The sequence below is a fragment of the Dipodomys ordii genome, unplaced genomic scaffold (genome assembly GCF_000151885.1).
Source record: "Dipodomys ordii isolate 6190 unplaced genomic scaffold, Dord_2.0 Scaffold10, whole genome shotgun sequence".
NCBI classification, from domain to species: domain Eukaryota; kingdom Metazoa; phylum Chordata; class Mammalia; order Rodentia; family Heteromyidae; genus Dipodomys; species Dipodomys ordii.
Window position 1 is genome coordinate 23,468,769 of NW_012267226.1, and position 15,480 is coordinate 23,484,248.

Sequence of the window (15,480 nt, forward strand, 5' to 3'; positions counted from 1 at the left end):
CTTATTAAGCAGGAGTACAATTAACTACTTGGTACAATTAGAAAAAGAGAGAGAAACTGAGAGAGAGAGCTACAGAAGGTAATTGAGTATTTGTAAATTTCTATGCATACCATATCTGACACTTATATCACACATATATAAATGCTCATTTAAACTTTATTGTTTATCATGTTGTTTTGTGAATAAATTATTTGTATGTAACCTCAGGGTACAAACAAGATTGGCTCAATGCCACAAGAGTGACTAGGACAGCATAGACACCAGAGGCACCTGGTAGAAGCCAGGGTTAGAAGGAGCAAATTAAGGGAAATAGAAGGGCTTCCACTTGGATGTCATCATAATATAGATGGCACTCTACTAAAAGTGTACAATTTATGATGCTTTGGTTTTATGATAATAGAGCAACAAGGGCATGTGTTCAATGGAAACCATTCTTCAGATTTTGAATTTTGTTCTCTTCTGGTGGTAGGAACACCCATGTGAGACCCTTCTCCCCCGCCTCCCAATACTGGTCAATATCAGCCAGCTGCTGCTTTCAGTCAGGTGTGTGTCCTGAGGTCTCAGGCGGGACCCAGTGAGCTGTGCTTTCCTGATACTGAACTGTGTGTAGTCATCAGTGCCCATCTAGGTGTGGATGTGAGATATTCAACACCTTGAAAAATAAGATAGGCACAGGGTTAGCTGATTTTATCCCAGTGTGGTGTACTGGAAGGATTCTGAGCACAGTTAAGGGATCATTTATAGCTAAGCTTGAAGTTTGGTAAGTTAGATATTGTAAATGCATTTTGGCATTATATTCAATTTCCAGGGGTGTCTTGGGACATAGCAAATATAAGCTAAATAATAGGACTAAATGATTCAGGCCCAAATTACCATGGGTGGTAAAAGAGGTAGGTAAAAGTTTAAAGGATTGGGGCTGGGAAGGTGGCTCAGTGGTAGAGTGCTTGCCTTGCATGCTTGAGGCCTGGGTTCTATTCCTCAGCACCACTTAAGCAAAAAGAAAAAAGCTGCAAGTGGTGCTGTGGCTCAAGTGGTAGAGCGATAGCCTTGAGCTGAAGAGCTGAGGAGTTCAGGCCCCATAACAGGACACCCCCCAAAAAAAAGTTTAAAGGATTATTGCCTAGTTACAAATTACCACTTCTTTCATGATTAATGAGACAAACTAGAATAAGTTTGCAGTTGGGTAATCTAGCAGATGCTGTCAAATACCCAGATCACCAGGACCAACTTCATTAGCAGTGGTGGAAATTATAGCAAGTCTGTCCTGACTGAGCACCATGTAGAGCACAGCATTGTTCTGAGTCGATCCTGGACCTGGCGTGTTCTATTAATCCTCTCCAAGATTTAATAACTAAGAAATGTCCCTGGGTTATAGTGATGCTTGAAAAAATCCACAAATCTTCAGAATAAATGTGTACTATCTGGTTTGCAGAAGCAATTCCTAAGATGCCAACATGTACAAAGATATTTACATAAGTTAATACACGATTATATATACATATGTATATCACAACAGTTCAGCTGATTGATAGGATTGAGGGAAAGGTAAAGAAAATGAAGAATGACTAATATTAAGATACATCTCACCTGTGTATGAAGATTGCCTAGGAAAACTCACTGTTGCGTTTTCTCTCAACAAGCTGTTGAGTAATACAGGGATGGGGACAGAGAGCCCCTTGGAGGAGGTTAAACTGATGAAATGACTCTATGGAGTGCCTGAGGACCCACTGTGGAAACCCTTGAGTGATTAACATACATTGGACACTAAGAGTGACAGGAAAATGAGGCAGGTCCTGGCTCTGTGGGTTCTACTGGGTGTGGGGAGGGTAAGCACAGAGGGCAGATATGGCTGAAGTACTTTGCATTCATGTATGAAAATAAAATAAGAAACCTGTAGAAGTTGTTTAAGAAGTGGGGAAAGGTCAAGAGAAAGATGGAGACGGAGACACTATAAATACATATGGAAATGCCACAATGGAAGTCTCGTGTACAACCTATCTATGCTAATAAAAATGTTTCAATACAAAATGAAAACTATCATTCTTTCTGATGGAAACAGAAAATTGCATTTTTGTGTATATACCACATTTTTTTGGATCCATTTGTACATGGAGGGGCATCTGGGTTGATTCGCTATCTTAGCTATGTTAAACAATACTCCAATGAATATGGTTGTACTGGTGGCTTTAGTGTCTCATTTTTTAGGAAGTGGAAAGACTTGGAAAAAACTATACTAAGTGAACTAAGCAAGACCAAAACAAATATAGGCTGCATGTTTTCCCTCACTGTAATAACTAGAATGCACCTGTAAATCTTCAAGTAAACCCAATGGACAGTATATGACCAATAGTTACATTTGAACATGGTTATTTAAACAGCAATGTAAACATTCACACAAGAACAGAGAAGGACATTCTTAGAAGAGTATCTCAAGAGCTCAATAGCTACATGCATAATATCATGTAAAATGATGTTTATTGAAATGAACTCCAAGGAATGAAAGGCTTTTTTAACAAACATAATGTTTGTGGGGTTTTTTTTTTTTGGTTTTTGTCTTTCTTTTCTTCTTTCTTTTTTCCTTTGGTTTAGTCCCTTCTGTTGCCATTTATGATTTCTGTACTCTTTTTTCTTATATATGTTTATCTGATTTGAGGAAGGGAAAGGAGAGCACATAAATGGTGGGACAAAGAGTAAACCAATTCAGCAGAGACCTACTAGACACGATGTTGGAAATGAACTAAAGAACACTGGAGGGAGGCAGAGTAGGGAAGGGAAAAACTGGGAAAGAATGAGGGAAGGGATGACACTGTTCAAACGGACATGTACTCATTACCTGAATTATGTAACTGTAGACCATCTGTACTTCACCCTTACAGTAAATTAGAGAGAGAGAAAGAGATAGATAGACAGACAGAGAGAGAAAAAATTATACCACTAGAGAGAATTGCACGCATGGCCTCATCTCTCAACCAAAATGCAGGCAAACTGAAAATCTGAACACAATCAGTGTAAATACCTTTGAGAAACTTTCCCCCGGGCTAGAGCCTGGTCCCACTGCCGCCCGCAGGGGCTCTGCCGCTCCTCTCCTCTTCCCTCGGGGTCAAGCAGAATGCTGCCACTCATCTGGGTGAACTTCAGCAGCCCTGCAATTGTGTCCTGTTTTCTCCAGGAACTGCAATAATTTCACAAACAGGAGATTTTAAATCATCTTGGTCTCCCTGTGGGTATTGATGTATTAATCCCCAAAGTCAGAAGCCTTATTAAGCAGGAGTACAATTAACTACTTGGTACAATTGGAAGAGAGAGAGAAACAGAGAGAGAGAGAGAGAGAGACAGACAGACAGACAGAAAGAGAGAGACAGAGAGAGACAGAGAAAGAGACAGAGAGAGAAGAGAGAGAGGAGAGAGAAAAGAGAGAGAGGGATAGAGGGAGGGAAAGAGGGAGAGAGATACTAGATTAGACAAATATATGGGAGATAATTATAATTTCTTTGCATACAAAATTCTTTTTATTTTTATACCTTATTATAATAAAATTAGTGGCACTTTAGTCATAAATATTCATGATCCTAGTAATCATTAGTTGTCTGTCCATAGTTTTCATGAAGTTATTTTAAATTTGGTTTTATGTCTAAGGAGAAGTCTTTGCCCCTGTTATTCTATAACCTTTAAAAGAATGGAAAATTACTACAATTCCAGTTACATTATTTTTAGAATATCTTTTTCAGCATATGGGATTTCACCTGAAATTTCAATCCAGATTTTGATATTGCACAAAAAAGAACAAGTTGAAGTCCGATGTTTTAGTTTTCATTTTCAAAAACTGTGTATCAAAATAAATGAAAATCATTTTTAAGAGCAAGCACGTTTGATTTCTGGTGATATTACATAGTTACAAATTAAAAGGTTGTTTAAATTACCCAGGGCTGCTTTGCTCTGAATGTATTTTAGCTGGGCGCTGACAGCCTCTCCCCCACATCGACTCTGGCAGGGGAGGGTGGCGCTCCTGTGTAGCAGGGTGCAGAGCTGGGTGATCGCACTGTTAGCCCCAAACCATGAGAATCAGGTGCACTCCAGGTTTTATTGACTAAGAATGCTATTGGGAAATTCATGCTTTCATTCCCATAAATTTTTTATGAGCATCAAGTGACTAGGTTGTGAGAGTTTGGTGATATTTGCAACTGAGATACATAATGCATTTTATCCGGTGAAGACTAGTGGGAATGTATCAGCCAAAGGAGCAAGTGATTTTAGTTTTTTCAGTCAGAGTACCTGTCACCCTGCAGTATTGTCAATGCAGTTGTAAATTGAATTTGAAGTGCTATTAATACTGTCAAACAATTTTTATCCGTTTGTATATCTTACTCTAGATTATGTACAAGTAACATCTAAATAAAATTACACTTTTAGCCCAAAAAAAGGCCCATTTGACACTTATTTTACGTATCTAAGGGTTCACTTTAAACTTTGTTTTTTGTGTGGTGCTGTTTGTGAACAAATTGTTCAAATGTGCCTAGGCAGTACTAACAAGGCTGGCTTGAGAGCCAGCAAGAGTGACTAGAGCCGCTGAGGGCAGGGTGGCCCCGGCACAAACCGGTCTGGGGACGGTGTGCACGGTGCCCCTCCCAGGCCCTTGGTGGAGAAGGTCTTGGAAGCCCCTCGGCGCGCGGGCTTCGGAGGGCTCCTGCCCCGGAGGCTGGACTCCTGCAGGCCTGAGCTCAAGAGGGAACCTAATTTCTTTTCTAATGTGGCCCTTGTGGTTAGAGGGGAGCAGAGACAGGAAGAGAATGACGGCCATGAGAAAGGGCCGGAAGATGCGGGGAGCCCCCGGAGCATTTGGACCTATCACTTGATGCATCTATCTTAGACTTCTGGCTGTTTCTTGTTGCTCCATGTTAAGTCTCCTGAATACTCGATAAAAATTCTGGGAAGAGGCATGTGAAACCAAATTTTTTTTTTGAGTGCAGTAGTTATTCATTCATTCACTTATTAATTTACATGTTCACAACTCAGTATTTTCCAACTAACATTCAGTAGCAAGTCTCCATTAAACATCTCTGACTAGCCAAGAAAAACAGCCAAGCGAGATGCCAGGCACACACAGCAGGGCATGGGTACCAAAGCAGATAATCCAGGGGTGCACTGGTCACCTTGAAGCTAGGATTTCTGTATTGGAAGTTCAGGAAACGTCTATCCAGTTTAAGCAGTATCGTGCTTCGGTGTATCATGGGAGAGAGTCAGTCTGAAGGGAATGTTCTAGTTAGAGTAGGTGAGAGGTTCCAGGCAGCAGGAAGATGTTCACAGAGACAAAACAAATTATGGACAATTCTGAGGTACCCAGAGGTGAACCAAGTAGATAAGTCAGGCACTGAGGGGCTGAAAGACACCAGTGGTCCAGTGATTTCATAGAAATCTCTGTGAATGTGCTATGTAGTGGCACTCGTGTGAGCAGACCCCGCTGTGTGGCCCACACCCCACAAACACAGCCGAGGCCACTGAGAAAGGTCTGTCCTGTTTGATAGTGGAGACCCACAGCCATGCTTTCACGTCAATTTGTGTATGTACTATGCTCTGCCCTTGTCTGGCCAGTGCTCTACCCCTAACACTCCAAGCACAGCTTGGAGTTTGCACAGCTGTCTGTCTGTCTGTCTATGTAACATCTATCTAATCTCTATGTAATTCTTTCACACTTGCTTGGGGGGAGATGCTCTACCGCTTGAGCCATGCTTCCTGTCCTTTTACACGTTTTCCCCCAGGCAGTCTCTCTCTCTGTCTGGTGCAGCCTGGGCTGTGATTCTCCTCCGAGCTTCCAGCATCTCTGGGGATGACAGGCATGCACTGTACCAGCCTCTGTGCCTGGCAGGTATCGCCCGGCCCAGTGGCAATGGAGTCTCCCCAACTTTTTGTTCCAGCTGACCTTGAAACCGTGATCACTTGATCTTAGCCTCCCAAATAGTTACGTCTTTTGTATTTTGAGTTGGGGTCACCTTCACGTTACCTGGACTGGTGTTGAAATCACAGTCCTCCTCCCTCTGCCTTCTGAGTAGCTGGGACTGTAAGTGTGAACATCTACATCTGGCTATACCACACACATGTGTGCATTTATAGAATCTATCCAGTAAGTGTGTGTGTGTGTGTGTGTGTGTGTATCCAAGCACTCAGCTTATTATCCTGGTGAGAAGCTCACAAGTGGCCATGCCAGGAAAGCTGGGTGTTTTGTACCTGGATGCTTTCACACGAGAGCAGAAGTGTGTGCACTGTCTGCCTCTGGGGATGACCTAGGGACCCAAGTCTCAAATCAGAGGTGAGGGGGTGATGATAGAGAGCCCATAAGGCTCTATAGCAGGAATTTTCACAAAGACAGCTTGGTCATTAAGACTGATTCAGAAGGATGTGGTTCTAGCATTTTCATCTGATACCCAGATCTCTTCCATCTGTCTATCATCTAACCGGAACTTTGCTGAGGCCAGAGTGAAGGAAAATAAACAGGTGCTCAACTTAAAGACATTTTTTTTCCCTTCCAAAGCAGATGTTTGAGTATCTGCTTAAGAATTTTCCCTCGGTCCCTTAGCCAGATAGACCACTGCATTGTAACTGGTCCCTGGAAGGGGCGGGCCTGGTTGGCTGCAGCTGGCTTGGGGTTGGTGACTCAGAGCTGGAGGCTGCAGAGGGGGCAGTGAGCAGCGTCCAGCTCTGAGGCGGTGTGCGTCCGTCCGTCCATCTGCCAGCCAGGTGCTCCCCCCACCGCCTCCCCAGCGCCGGCCTGTGGATTTGGGGGGCTGCTCTGACTCCAAGCCTGCCGGAGCCCTGGTTTGTGATCCTTGATGATTTCTGCAGTCTTGGGTGGTGGTGAATGGGTGTGAGCACAGGGCGCTTAGCCATCGGCGTGTAATCCCTTCTGACCGCTGTCTCTGTCTGTCTCCCTGTTCCTGACTGCCACCTCTTCTTCCTCAAGGCTCTGGTCTCAATTTTTTCTAGGGTTTGTTTCATGGAGATGAGGCTTTCGGTCATCATGCAGACCCAGTGGGTGTAGCGCCCAGTCCCTCCATGCACGGATGTGGGACTCACCCTGTCCTTTTTGTAAATACCCGGGAAGTGAAAACTTCAGGGCTGAAAATGCCACAGTCATCCTAAATCTCCCCCGCGGCTCCTGCCTGGCAACAGGCTGCTGGGTGTGGCTGGCTGCACCGCCCTTCTCCCCCACCCCTCCTCCTCCTCTCTCCCCCCCATCTCATGTCTCCACTTCTGCAGGTTCCCTCCCAAAGAAACCCTTGGCTCTGTCCTCCATCCACACCACTGCCTTGAATCCAAGGCCTCTCCTTGGTGTCCCCCAGGGCTGTTCTCTCCCGGCAGAAATCCTTCTGAGATTCCATCCAGAGAGACAGAAGTAATCCTTTCCCCAAATAGTGCTGTGTATACGGGGAAGCGCGGGGAAGAGGGCGCGGCATAGCGCAGTTCCTCAGCCAGGGGTTTGTTCTGCACATAGAATCTGTAGGGGACCCAGGTCTGCTTCTGTCTTCTGCTTGTCAACCTCGAGCAGTACTGCAGCCTGGGAGCTTTGCTTGCCTGATGCAACCCTTCTGCTTTTTGCTCATGTGTGTGCCTCCTGCTTGAAGCTTCCTGCAGGTGTGACCAGACTCTCTCCCTCCCCAGCCCTAGCCTCCTCTGCCTGCCCTCGTATGAATGATATGGAAGCCTAGTCCATCTCTTCTGGAGCTTTAACTGCTCCTGTGCTTGCTTGGTGCTACTGCCAGAATGTGATATCTATCTGTTGTCTGTCCATCCATCCATCCATCCATCCATAACATTTTCTTGTATATATGCATATACATAGATCAAGAAAGTGTTCTCTTTCTATATATGTCCATATGTATAGGTGTGCATATGTATCTCTCTATAAAAGACATCTCTATATGTATCATAACTTGGCTATGGTGAATAGTGCAGCAATGAACATGGCTGTGTATGTAGCTTTACTGTATCTTTAATTGTGATCTTTTGGATACATGCCCAACAGTAAACATACTTTTGGAAAGGTGGGCTGGGTATGTGAGGCAGCCCTAAGTGTCTGAACAGTTTCCTGTGGGGCAGAGCTTGGTAAGTCTTACGGCCCCGGGGGGCGTTTGAAAGGAGCCTTCCTATTGGCAGATTTGCCCACTTCTCTCTGCCTTTCCTCTTTCTAGCTGCAGGGTACCCCACTGGATGTGTTCTTCTGCTGGAAATATGCACTTAAGGCGCTGTGTTTGCTGGACCATGTTCAGTGGGGCCCTCTGTTCACAAAGAGTCTTTCCCACAGACACTTCATTCCACCATGGTGCGTGCCAGTGGCCTACTTGCTGGTCAGAACAAGCCAGGTAAGCCTGCCCAGCGACACCTCCTCGCCCCGTCTCTGGGGTGCTTAGCAACGTCCCTGGGTTATGGATGGCAGTATACGAAAGCTTGCTGAGCTCCGTTACCTGATATCGCCTCAGTGGCACTGAAGAGCATCTCTGTGGACTTATCCATCCATGAGTTCGTGGCCGGCGTGTCTGCAACCCTGAACTATGAAAACGAGGAGAAAGTCCCTCTGGAGGCCTTCTTTGTCTTCCCCATGGATGAAGACTCTGCTGTCTACAGCTTCGAGGCGCTCGTGGATGAGAAGAAGATTGTGGCGGAATTACAGGACAAGATGAAGGTAATGAGGAGGGCCCATTCCCTCCTCACTTCTTATTTCCTGAAGACACACTCTTTACAGTGCCATGAAACCCAGCCTTTCCAATGGCGAATGTCCACTTCTTTTATTGCTTGCCTAAAAGAGAAATAATAATAATAAATAATACACGAAGAATACTAGTAGAGGGGTGAGGGGACTCAATTAGAGGCATCTGAAGCGGACCTGTGAAATCCAGCGGGCCATGGCGTGCCTCTTACTGCTCAGGGCCGTGTGGCACTCTGGACTATGATAGGGTTTCTGCTGCTCAGAGCCGTGTGGTGCTCTGGTCTGTAGGCCATGCTCCGCCGCTCAGGGCCGTGTGGCACTCTAGACTATGATGGGGTCTGTAGGCGGTGCTCTGCCGCTCAGGGCCGTGTGGCGCTCTGGACTATGATAGGGTCTCTGCTGCTCAGAGCCATGTGGTGCTCTGGTCTGTAGGCCATGCTCTGCCGCTCAGGGCCGTGTGGCGCTCTGGACTATGATAGGGTTTCTGCTGCTCAGGGCCGTGTGGCGCTCTGGACTATGATAGGGTCTCTGCTGCTCAGAGCCGTGTGGTGCTCTGGTCTGTAGGCCATGCTCCGCCGCTCAGGGCCGTGTGGCGCTCTGGACTATGATGGGGTCTGTAGGCCGTGCTCTGCACTTGTCCTTAGCTCTGTCCTCCTGCTCTCCCAAGGCCCAGAAAAAGTACGAGGAGGCCCTGGCCCAGGGCTTCCAGGCGTACTTGCTGGAGGAGGACGCCTGCTCCCGGGACGTGTTCCGCTGCAATGTGGGGAACCTGCAGCCGGGCTCCAGGGTGGCCCTCACCCTGCGGTACGTCCAGGAGCTGCCCCTGGAGGCAGACGGGGCCCTGCGCTACGTGCTCCCCACCATCCTCAACCCCAGATACCACCTGTCAGGTGAGAGCCCCTGCCCTGGCTGCCGCGGGGTCGCACGGTAACTAACACTGGCAGGCTGACCAGCGCGGAGGTCCGCTTTGCAGCTCTGCCTGCGGACAGCAGCCTGGACCTGAAGACCCCGCTCACACCCCTGGAGCAGCTGCCCTACACGCTGAGCATGTGTGCCACGCTCAGCTCCCAGCTCGGCATCCAGCGGGTCCAGTCCAACTGCGCCCTGAGCCCCGTCCTGTTCCTTGGCCAGGACAAGACCCGCGCTCAGGTAGTGGCGGGTCCTCGCACTCTGGGCCGGGTGTTTTCCCAGCCCTTCCCAGATCTTTCTGGCTTTCCCTGTTGGCAGTGAGCCACCTCGTGCCAATCCCGGGAGAAGCCCTGGCCCAGCTCTGACCCTACCCTTTGTTGGCCCCCAACGCAGGTCTCCTTGGCAGAAGGGCACAAGTTCGATCGTGATGTGGAGCTCCTGATCTATTACATGGAGGTGCACAGCCCCCGCGTGGCTGTGGAGCTGGGCGGGCCGGCGGCCAAGCCAGGTACCTCCTTTCTCGCATTCACCGTTCAGTATGGTGATTTCCACAGCATCCGGTGGGGCTGGGTCTGAGCAGAGCCCTCACCTGAGTCCCTGAATGAGAGCACAGTATGGGTGATCATAGTGGCAAGTGCCCCTGGGTTCCTGCCAGCAGGGCTGAGTCTGGGGAGGTCCTGGGGCTGAGATGGAAGAACAGAGCCTGAGGGCACGGAGTCTGCCTGAAAGAACTGCAGAGCAGAAACACATCCTGTGCCCGTTGTGAACCCGGTGTGCGTGAACAGAAACACATCCTGTGCCTGTTGTGAACCCGGTGTGCATGAACTCACACAGGTCTCACGGCGGCCTGATTATTCCAGAGTTCTGCTCTCATTAAAATCAGCTGCGTCTCAGCACAACCGCCATCTACCCACACATACCAATTGCTGCCTTCCATTCTACACCCAGAGACCTGAGCCCCGCCAGGGCATTTTCTGACTGATGTGCTGTCAAAGTTGTTTGATTAGGCATGTCCCATGGATATGCCACTAGTTAAACAGAGTCCCATTTCCTGTCAGACAGAATTCCAGCCCCAAAGGGCAGAACTATCATGCTGGCCGAACTCTGCAAGCATAGGGAGTGGGAGAAGCCTGTGTTCTCTTCCATCATCAGCACTAATGAGCCCTGATCACTTAATTTCTGTCTCTAGACTAGTGATTCATATCTAGACTCAACTTTCATTTGCTTCTCAAACACAAACCGCAGCTGTGGCTTGAAACTGATGCATAGAGTTGTCTCCTATGACCTAACGTTGCTCATTGGTTCCAAGGGAGCCGCCTAAATGAAGTGGATGGGGCTGTTGGTGGGCCGTGACCGCTCTGTCGTTGGTTTGAGGCTCAGGAGCACCACCTTTTTTGTCAGATTACAATGGAACCCCTGTGATGACTACCCACCCATGTGACTTGCAGGGAAGGCTTACCTTTTCGGATGAACGTGTCTCCTTCTTTGGGCCCCTGTTGGGATGTGATCTCTAGTACATGCCTTCCCTTGCTAACCGGCTGGTGAACTGGCACACAGGGCTCATACTGTCATGTTCCCTCCTGCCTGCGAAGCCCACCTTCCTTCTGCTCTTTCACGAGAATCTATCTCACCTCCCACCGCTGCCGCAAGCGGAAACATCACCAGCATCGAATACCAGGAGTTAAACTGGGGTTTTCTCAGTCAAATCCACTTCGATTGATGGGGGGGGAGACAAGGGCTTGGGGGGTGTCTTTGGGAATCTTTACCTCCAAGGTCTGTGCTGTGTGTTCAGACACCCTCATGGGGGACCCATGCGCCATGGTGAGCTTCTACCCCGAAATCCCAGAAGTGGAGACCTCGAGGAGCTGTGGAGAGTTCGTCTTCCTCATGGATCGCTCGGGCAGCATGCAGTGCCCCATGGGAAAAGAGAATCGCTCCCAAATGCGCATAGACGCCGCCAAGGTAAAAGCAAAGCTCGCTCTGCCGCGGGAGTCCCGTGTTCACGTGGGGATGGGCCTGAGGGGTTCGGCAGGGCCGCGTGGACGCCTCCTCCATCAGCTAGGACAGCGGGGAGGCCACCCTGGGGGTCACCAGGGTCAAGGGTCCTGTGGGCATCCATCTACCCCCGCGGGCTCTCATGTTACCTCCTTTCCTGCTCCCCTTCAGGAGACGCTGATCCTGCTGCTCAAGAGCCTGCCGATGGGCTGCTATTTCAACATCTATGGATTTGGCTCTTCCTATGAGGTGTTCTTCCCGTAAGTTTCTGGAAAGTTCCCCCCCCCCAACAACAACATGTAAAAGAAAGGAATCCTTATTTGCATGGGCGAGTGTAGATCTGGCACGGCCATGGGGTGACAGGCCGTGGTGGCGTCACCTGCCCGGCGTGCTTGCGTCTGTCAGGGAGAGTGTGAGGTACACTCAGAAGTCAATGGAGGCGGCGGTGGAGAGAGTCAAGCTCATGTCGGCGGACCTCGGGGGCACTGAGATCCTCACACCCCTGCAGAACGTGTTCCGAGGGCGACCCATCCCAGGCCACCCGCTCCAGGTGAGGCGTGTCACAGCAAAAGCAAGGCGGAAAGAGGGAAAACTCGGTGCACGCATCCATGCCTCCCAGCCTCCTGGCTGGGCTGTGGAAACGTGGCCCTGTCGGATTCGGCCTTTTCTCACACCACGAAGAGATACAATGAGAACGGGCCCTGGTCTTCCTCCTCAGGGGCACGCCGGGCACCATGATTCCTTTGTGCAGAGGTCTAAATTTTCAGGGGAAGCTGGAATTGGAAGGGGCGGACACATCCAGGGATCTGAACAGACCCGAACCTACTCTGGTTATGTGTGCGAGAAAAGCAAAAGAGTGGAATCACAAACTGAACAGTCCAATAGGTTCTACTTGGGAAGCCAACCTGGGTAGGGCAACCAAGTCCTCTTCAGGCCAGCTGGAAGGTCTGTTTGAACATCAGGCAGAAAGAGTTGAAGTTCTTTTCCATCAACATGGAACACAGGGATCCAATGATAGTTTGAAGAGGCATTAGAGCCTCTTAAGTTAGATAGTTCAGGTTCTATGTCCTTAAAATGAATCAGACATAGACTTGTTGAATATTGTCTTTCTTTGTGCAGGTTTTTGTCTTTACTGATGGAGAAGTTGCTGAGACTTTTAGTGTAATTAAAGAAGTTAAGTTCAACAGCAAGAAGCACAGGTATGACCAGACGTTGTATTATCCAGGTGGCTGGGAAGAGAGGCTTCCAGGACGGTGTGGGGTGGTGCTGGCCGTGCTTTCTACCTTTCCCAGGTTCTCAGGAGAACCTGGTGGGCAGAGAGGTCAGGGCTCCGATGCCCATTCAACCATTTAATAGGACAGCCACATTGGACTGATTTCTAACAAACTGGGGGCCTGAGATCTTCACCTACAAAATAAAGCAGAGGACTTCTCCTTAGGAGACTCTCGATCATGCAATCATAGCACTTATTTATAGCATTTCTTTAAATGGGTCCCAGCAGATGCTCAATAAATGGTGCTAATGTATTTTTGGTTGAGAAAGTATACTATCTCTCCCTTTGTGTGTAGACCTCTGAGCGTTCATTTGGTAATTCCCTTCTTGAGGGCCTGTCTCTGATCTCCATCCTTTCCATTTTTTCTTTTAATGATTGCAGGTGTTTCTCATTTGGTATTGGAGAAGGCGCCTCCACCAGCTTAATAAAAAACATTGCCCGGGTGTCAGGGGGCACTGCGGAGTTCATCACGGGCAAGGACAGAATGCAGTCAAAGGTGAGGAGCAGCACCGTGGCACCGGCCCTGGAGCTACAAGAGGGGAGACGGAATACTGACAAGCATTTGAGGGGCTTCCGTCGACAACCAGAACTGGGGACCCTGAGTTTTGGTGTCAGGTTTGAGACTCCGTGTCTCTTCGTTACTGTAGCCCATCACCATGGAAACAATACAGAATGAAGGAAAAGGAACAAGTGTGCTATGTCTGAGGCTGGAGAGGGCGATAGTGATACTTTTATGAATATGCATAAAGAGACATCATCTCTGGTTGTATTTTTCAAGACCCTCTTTCTCACTGGGTGTTTATATTATTTCCTTCTTTAGAGGAATGTTTCCCAAACATTCAATTCATTCATATTTATGTTAAATCTTTCAGCTTTAGCTTTACTATGTGCAGAGCAAAAGAAATTCTTAATTCAAATAGAAGGTTTAGGATCAAACATAACACATTATATCACATACCCCTGACACACTGTAAATACTTAATTAATAGTAACTATCATGGCTATTCTTTTTTTGCTCTCTCCAGTTTTTCCCTCTCATCCTACCTACAAGTTGTACAGTTCATGTTTAGTCTAGTGTCCAGAGAGTACCACCGTTGCGTTTGTTCTCCATTTGTCCTTTCATTTCTGTGCCTCCCAAAGATATATAAATGAACAGACAGAACAAAAAGAAACAAAAAACAAACACAGCAGAAAAGAAGAAAAAAAAGCCCTCTTGTTTCCATTTCCTGGAGTTGATTTCGATAAACATTATTTTGTATGATCGGAGGCACAGCGGCCTTGCGCCTCTGTGTCCCTCCCCTAGTACATCCTCCTTTGGTCTGACCGTGGTGAAGGCCTGGAGGCCTGTAGCATTGTCGTGTCCCAGGTATTTCAGATCTAGCTTCTGCCTGTGAGAGGAAATGGGTGCCCTTTGTCTCTCTGAGCTTGGCTTACATCACTCACCATGATTTGTTTCAGGTCCATCCGTTTCCCTGCAAATGACACCAGATGATCGCTGGTATTCTTACCAGCCTGTCTTGTTTTCTTTCTTCCTCCTCTCCTGCCCCAGGCCCTCAGGTCTCTGCAGCGGTCTCTGCAGTCTGTGGTAGAAGACGTCTCTCTGAGCTGGGATTTGCCTTCTGATCTGTCCACCAGCATGATTTCCCCCGAGCAGACCACCATCTTTAGGGGTCAGAGGTTAATCATTTATGCCCAGCTGAGTGGGGTGATGCCGGTGAGTCCCCGTTTCTGTCTACTTGTCTTCTCACTGCGCTGGCAATTTGATTACTGAATGGCTCTCAGGGAGTCCTTGTCCTTGTCAGGTAGTGTCTGCCCTGAGTTCCCATCCCTTCCGGTCCTGGCTTTCCTTGATGCCCGGTTCTCGGCAGGGCATTTCCAGGCCCTGAGGCTGGGGAGTTTTCCTGGGGCCATCTCCTTTGCTCACATCTGCTCTTCTCTTATTTGTAGCCGTCGGAGGCTACAGGAGAGGTATGCCTGAAGTACACCCTGCAGGGCAAGAGTTTCGAGAGTAAGGTGACATTTTTGCTACAACCCAAGCCTGATGCCAAGTAAGAATTCTCCCTTTTCTTCCTGCCCCCCACCCCTTTTCTCTTCCCTCCTCTGATTAAATTCTGGAACCCAATCATTTTGCTACAATCTGTGTTCTTTTCTAATCCATTCCGGTCTGCTTTCTCTTCGGCTCTGGTCTTCCCTCTCCGTTATGCATAGCCTAAATGGGCTCCCAAGGCCGAGGCAGGCAAGTGGTTCTTCTCTTCCTCTACAGCTCAGGAATTTTCCCTTTCAGCCTCACCATTCATCGCCTTGCTGCAAAGTCCTTAATCCAAACCAAAGACCTGGGCTTCCGTGAGACCATAGGCAGAAATAAGATTGAGGTGCTGAACCTGAGCCTGGAGTCCGGGGTCATGAGTTCCTTCACAGCGTTTGTCGCCATCAACAAGGAGCTCAATGAGCCGGTCCAGGGGCCCATGGCACACAGGGAGGTTCCGCGGCCAGTGCTGTTCTCCACGTCCACCGCTGCCAGGGCCCAGTGCTACAGCAGAGGTGAGCCCAGCCCCGCCCAGTGCTACAGCAGGGGTGAGCCCAGCCCCGCCCAGTGCTACAGCAG

General features: G+C 48.4%; 1 protein-coding gene across 1 annotated transcript in view; it reads left to right on the forward strand.

The window, feature by feature from the left end:
• Vwa5a (von Willebrand factor A domain containing 5A) overlaps nucleotides 1-15,480 on the forward strand; it is a 39,940-nt gene that overhangs the window by 22,059 nt on the left and 2,401 nt on the right. Inside the window, exons 2-15 of the mRNA XM_013009525.1 lie at nucleotides 8,184-8,190; nucleotides 8,297-8,354; nucleotides 8,472-8,674; nucleotides 9,366-9,588; nucleotides 9,672-9,847; nucleotides 10,001-10,115; nucleotides 11,400-11,569; nucleotides 11,774-11,862; nucleotides 12,008-12,152; nucleotides 12,722-12,801; nucleotides 13,257-13,371; nucleotides 14,425-14,589; nucleotides 14,823-14,923; nucleotides 15,160-15,416. Coding sequence (XP_012864979.1) covers nucleotides 8,184-8,190; nucleotides 8,297-8,354; nucleotides 8,472-8,674; nucleotides 9,366-9,588; nucleotides 9,672-9,847; nucleotides 10,001-10,115; nucleotides 11,400-11,569; nucleotides 11,774-11,862; nucleotides 12,008-12,152; nucleotides 12,722-12,801; nucleotides 13,257-13,371; nucleotides 14,425-14,589; nucleotides 14,823-14,923; nucleotides 15,160-15,416 — 1,904 coding nt within the window. The remainder of the gene's footprint in view (nucleotides 1-8,183; nucleotides 8,191-8,296; nucleotides 8,355-8,471; nucleotides 8,675-9,365; nucleotides 9,589-9,671; nucleotides 9,848-10,000; nucleotides 10,116-11,399; nucleotides 11,570-11,773; nucleotides 11,863-12,007; nucleotides 12,153-12,721; nucleotides 12,802-13,256; nucleotides 13,372-14,424; nucleotides 14,590-14,822; nucleotides 14,924-15,159; nucleotides 15,417-15,480) is intronic.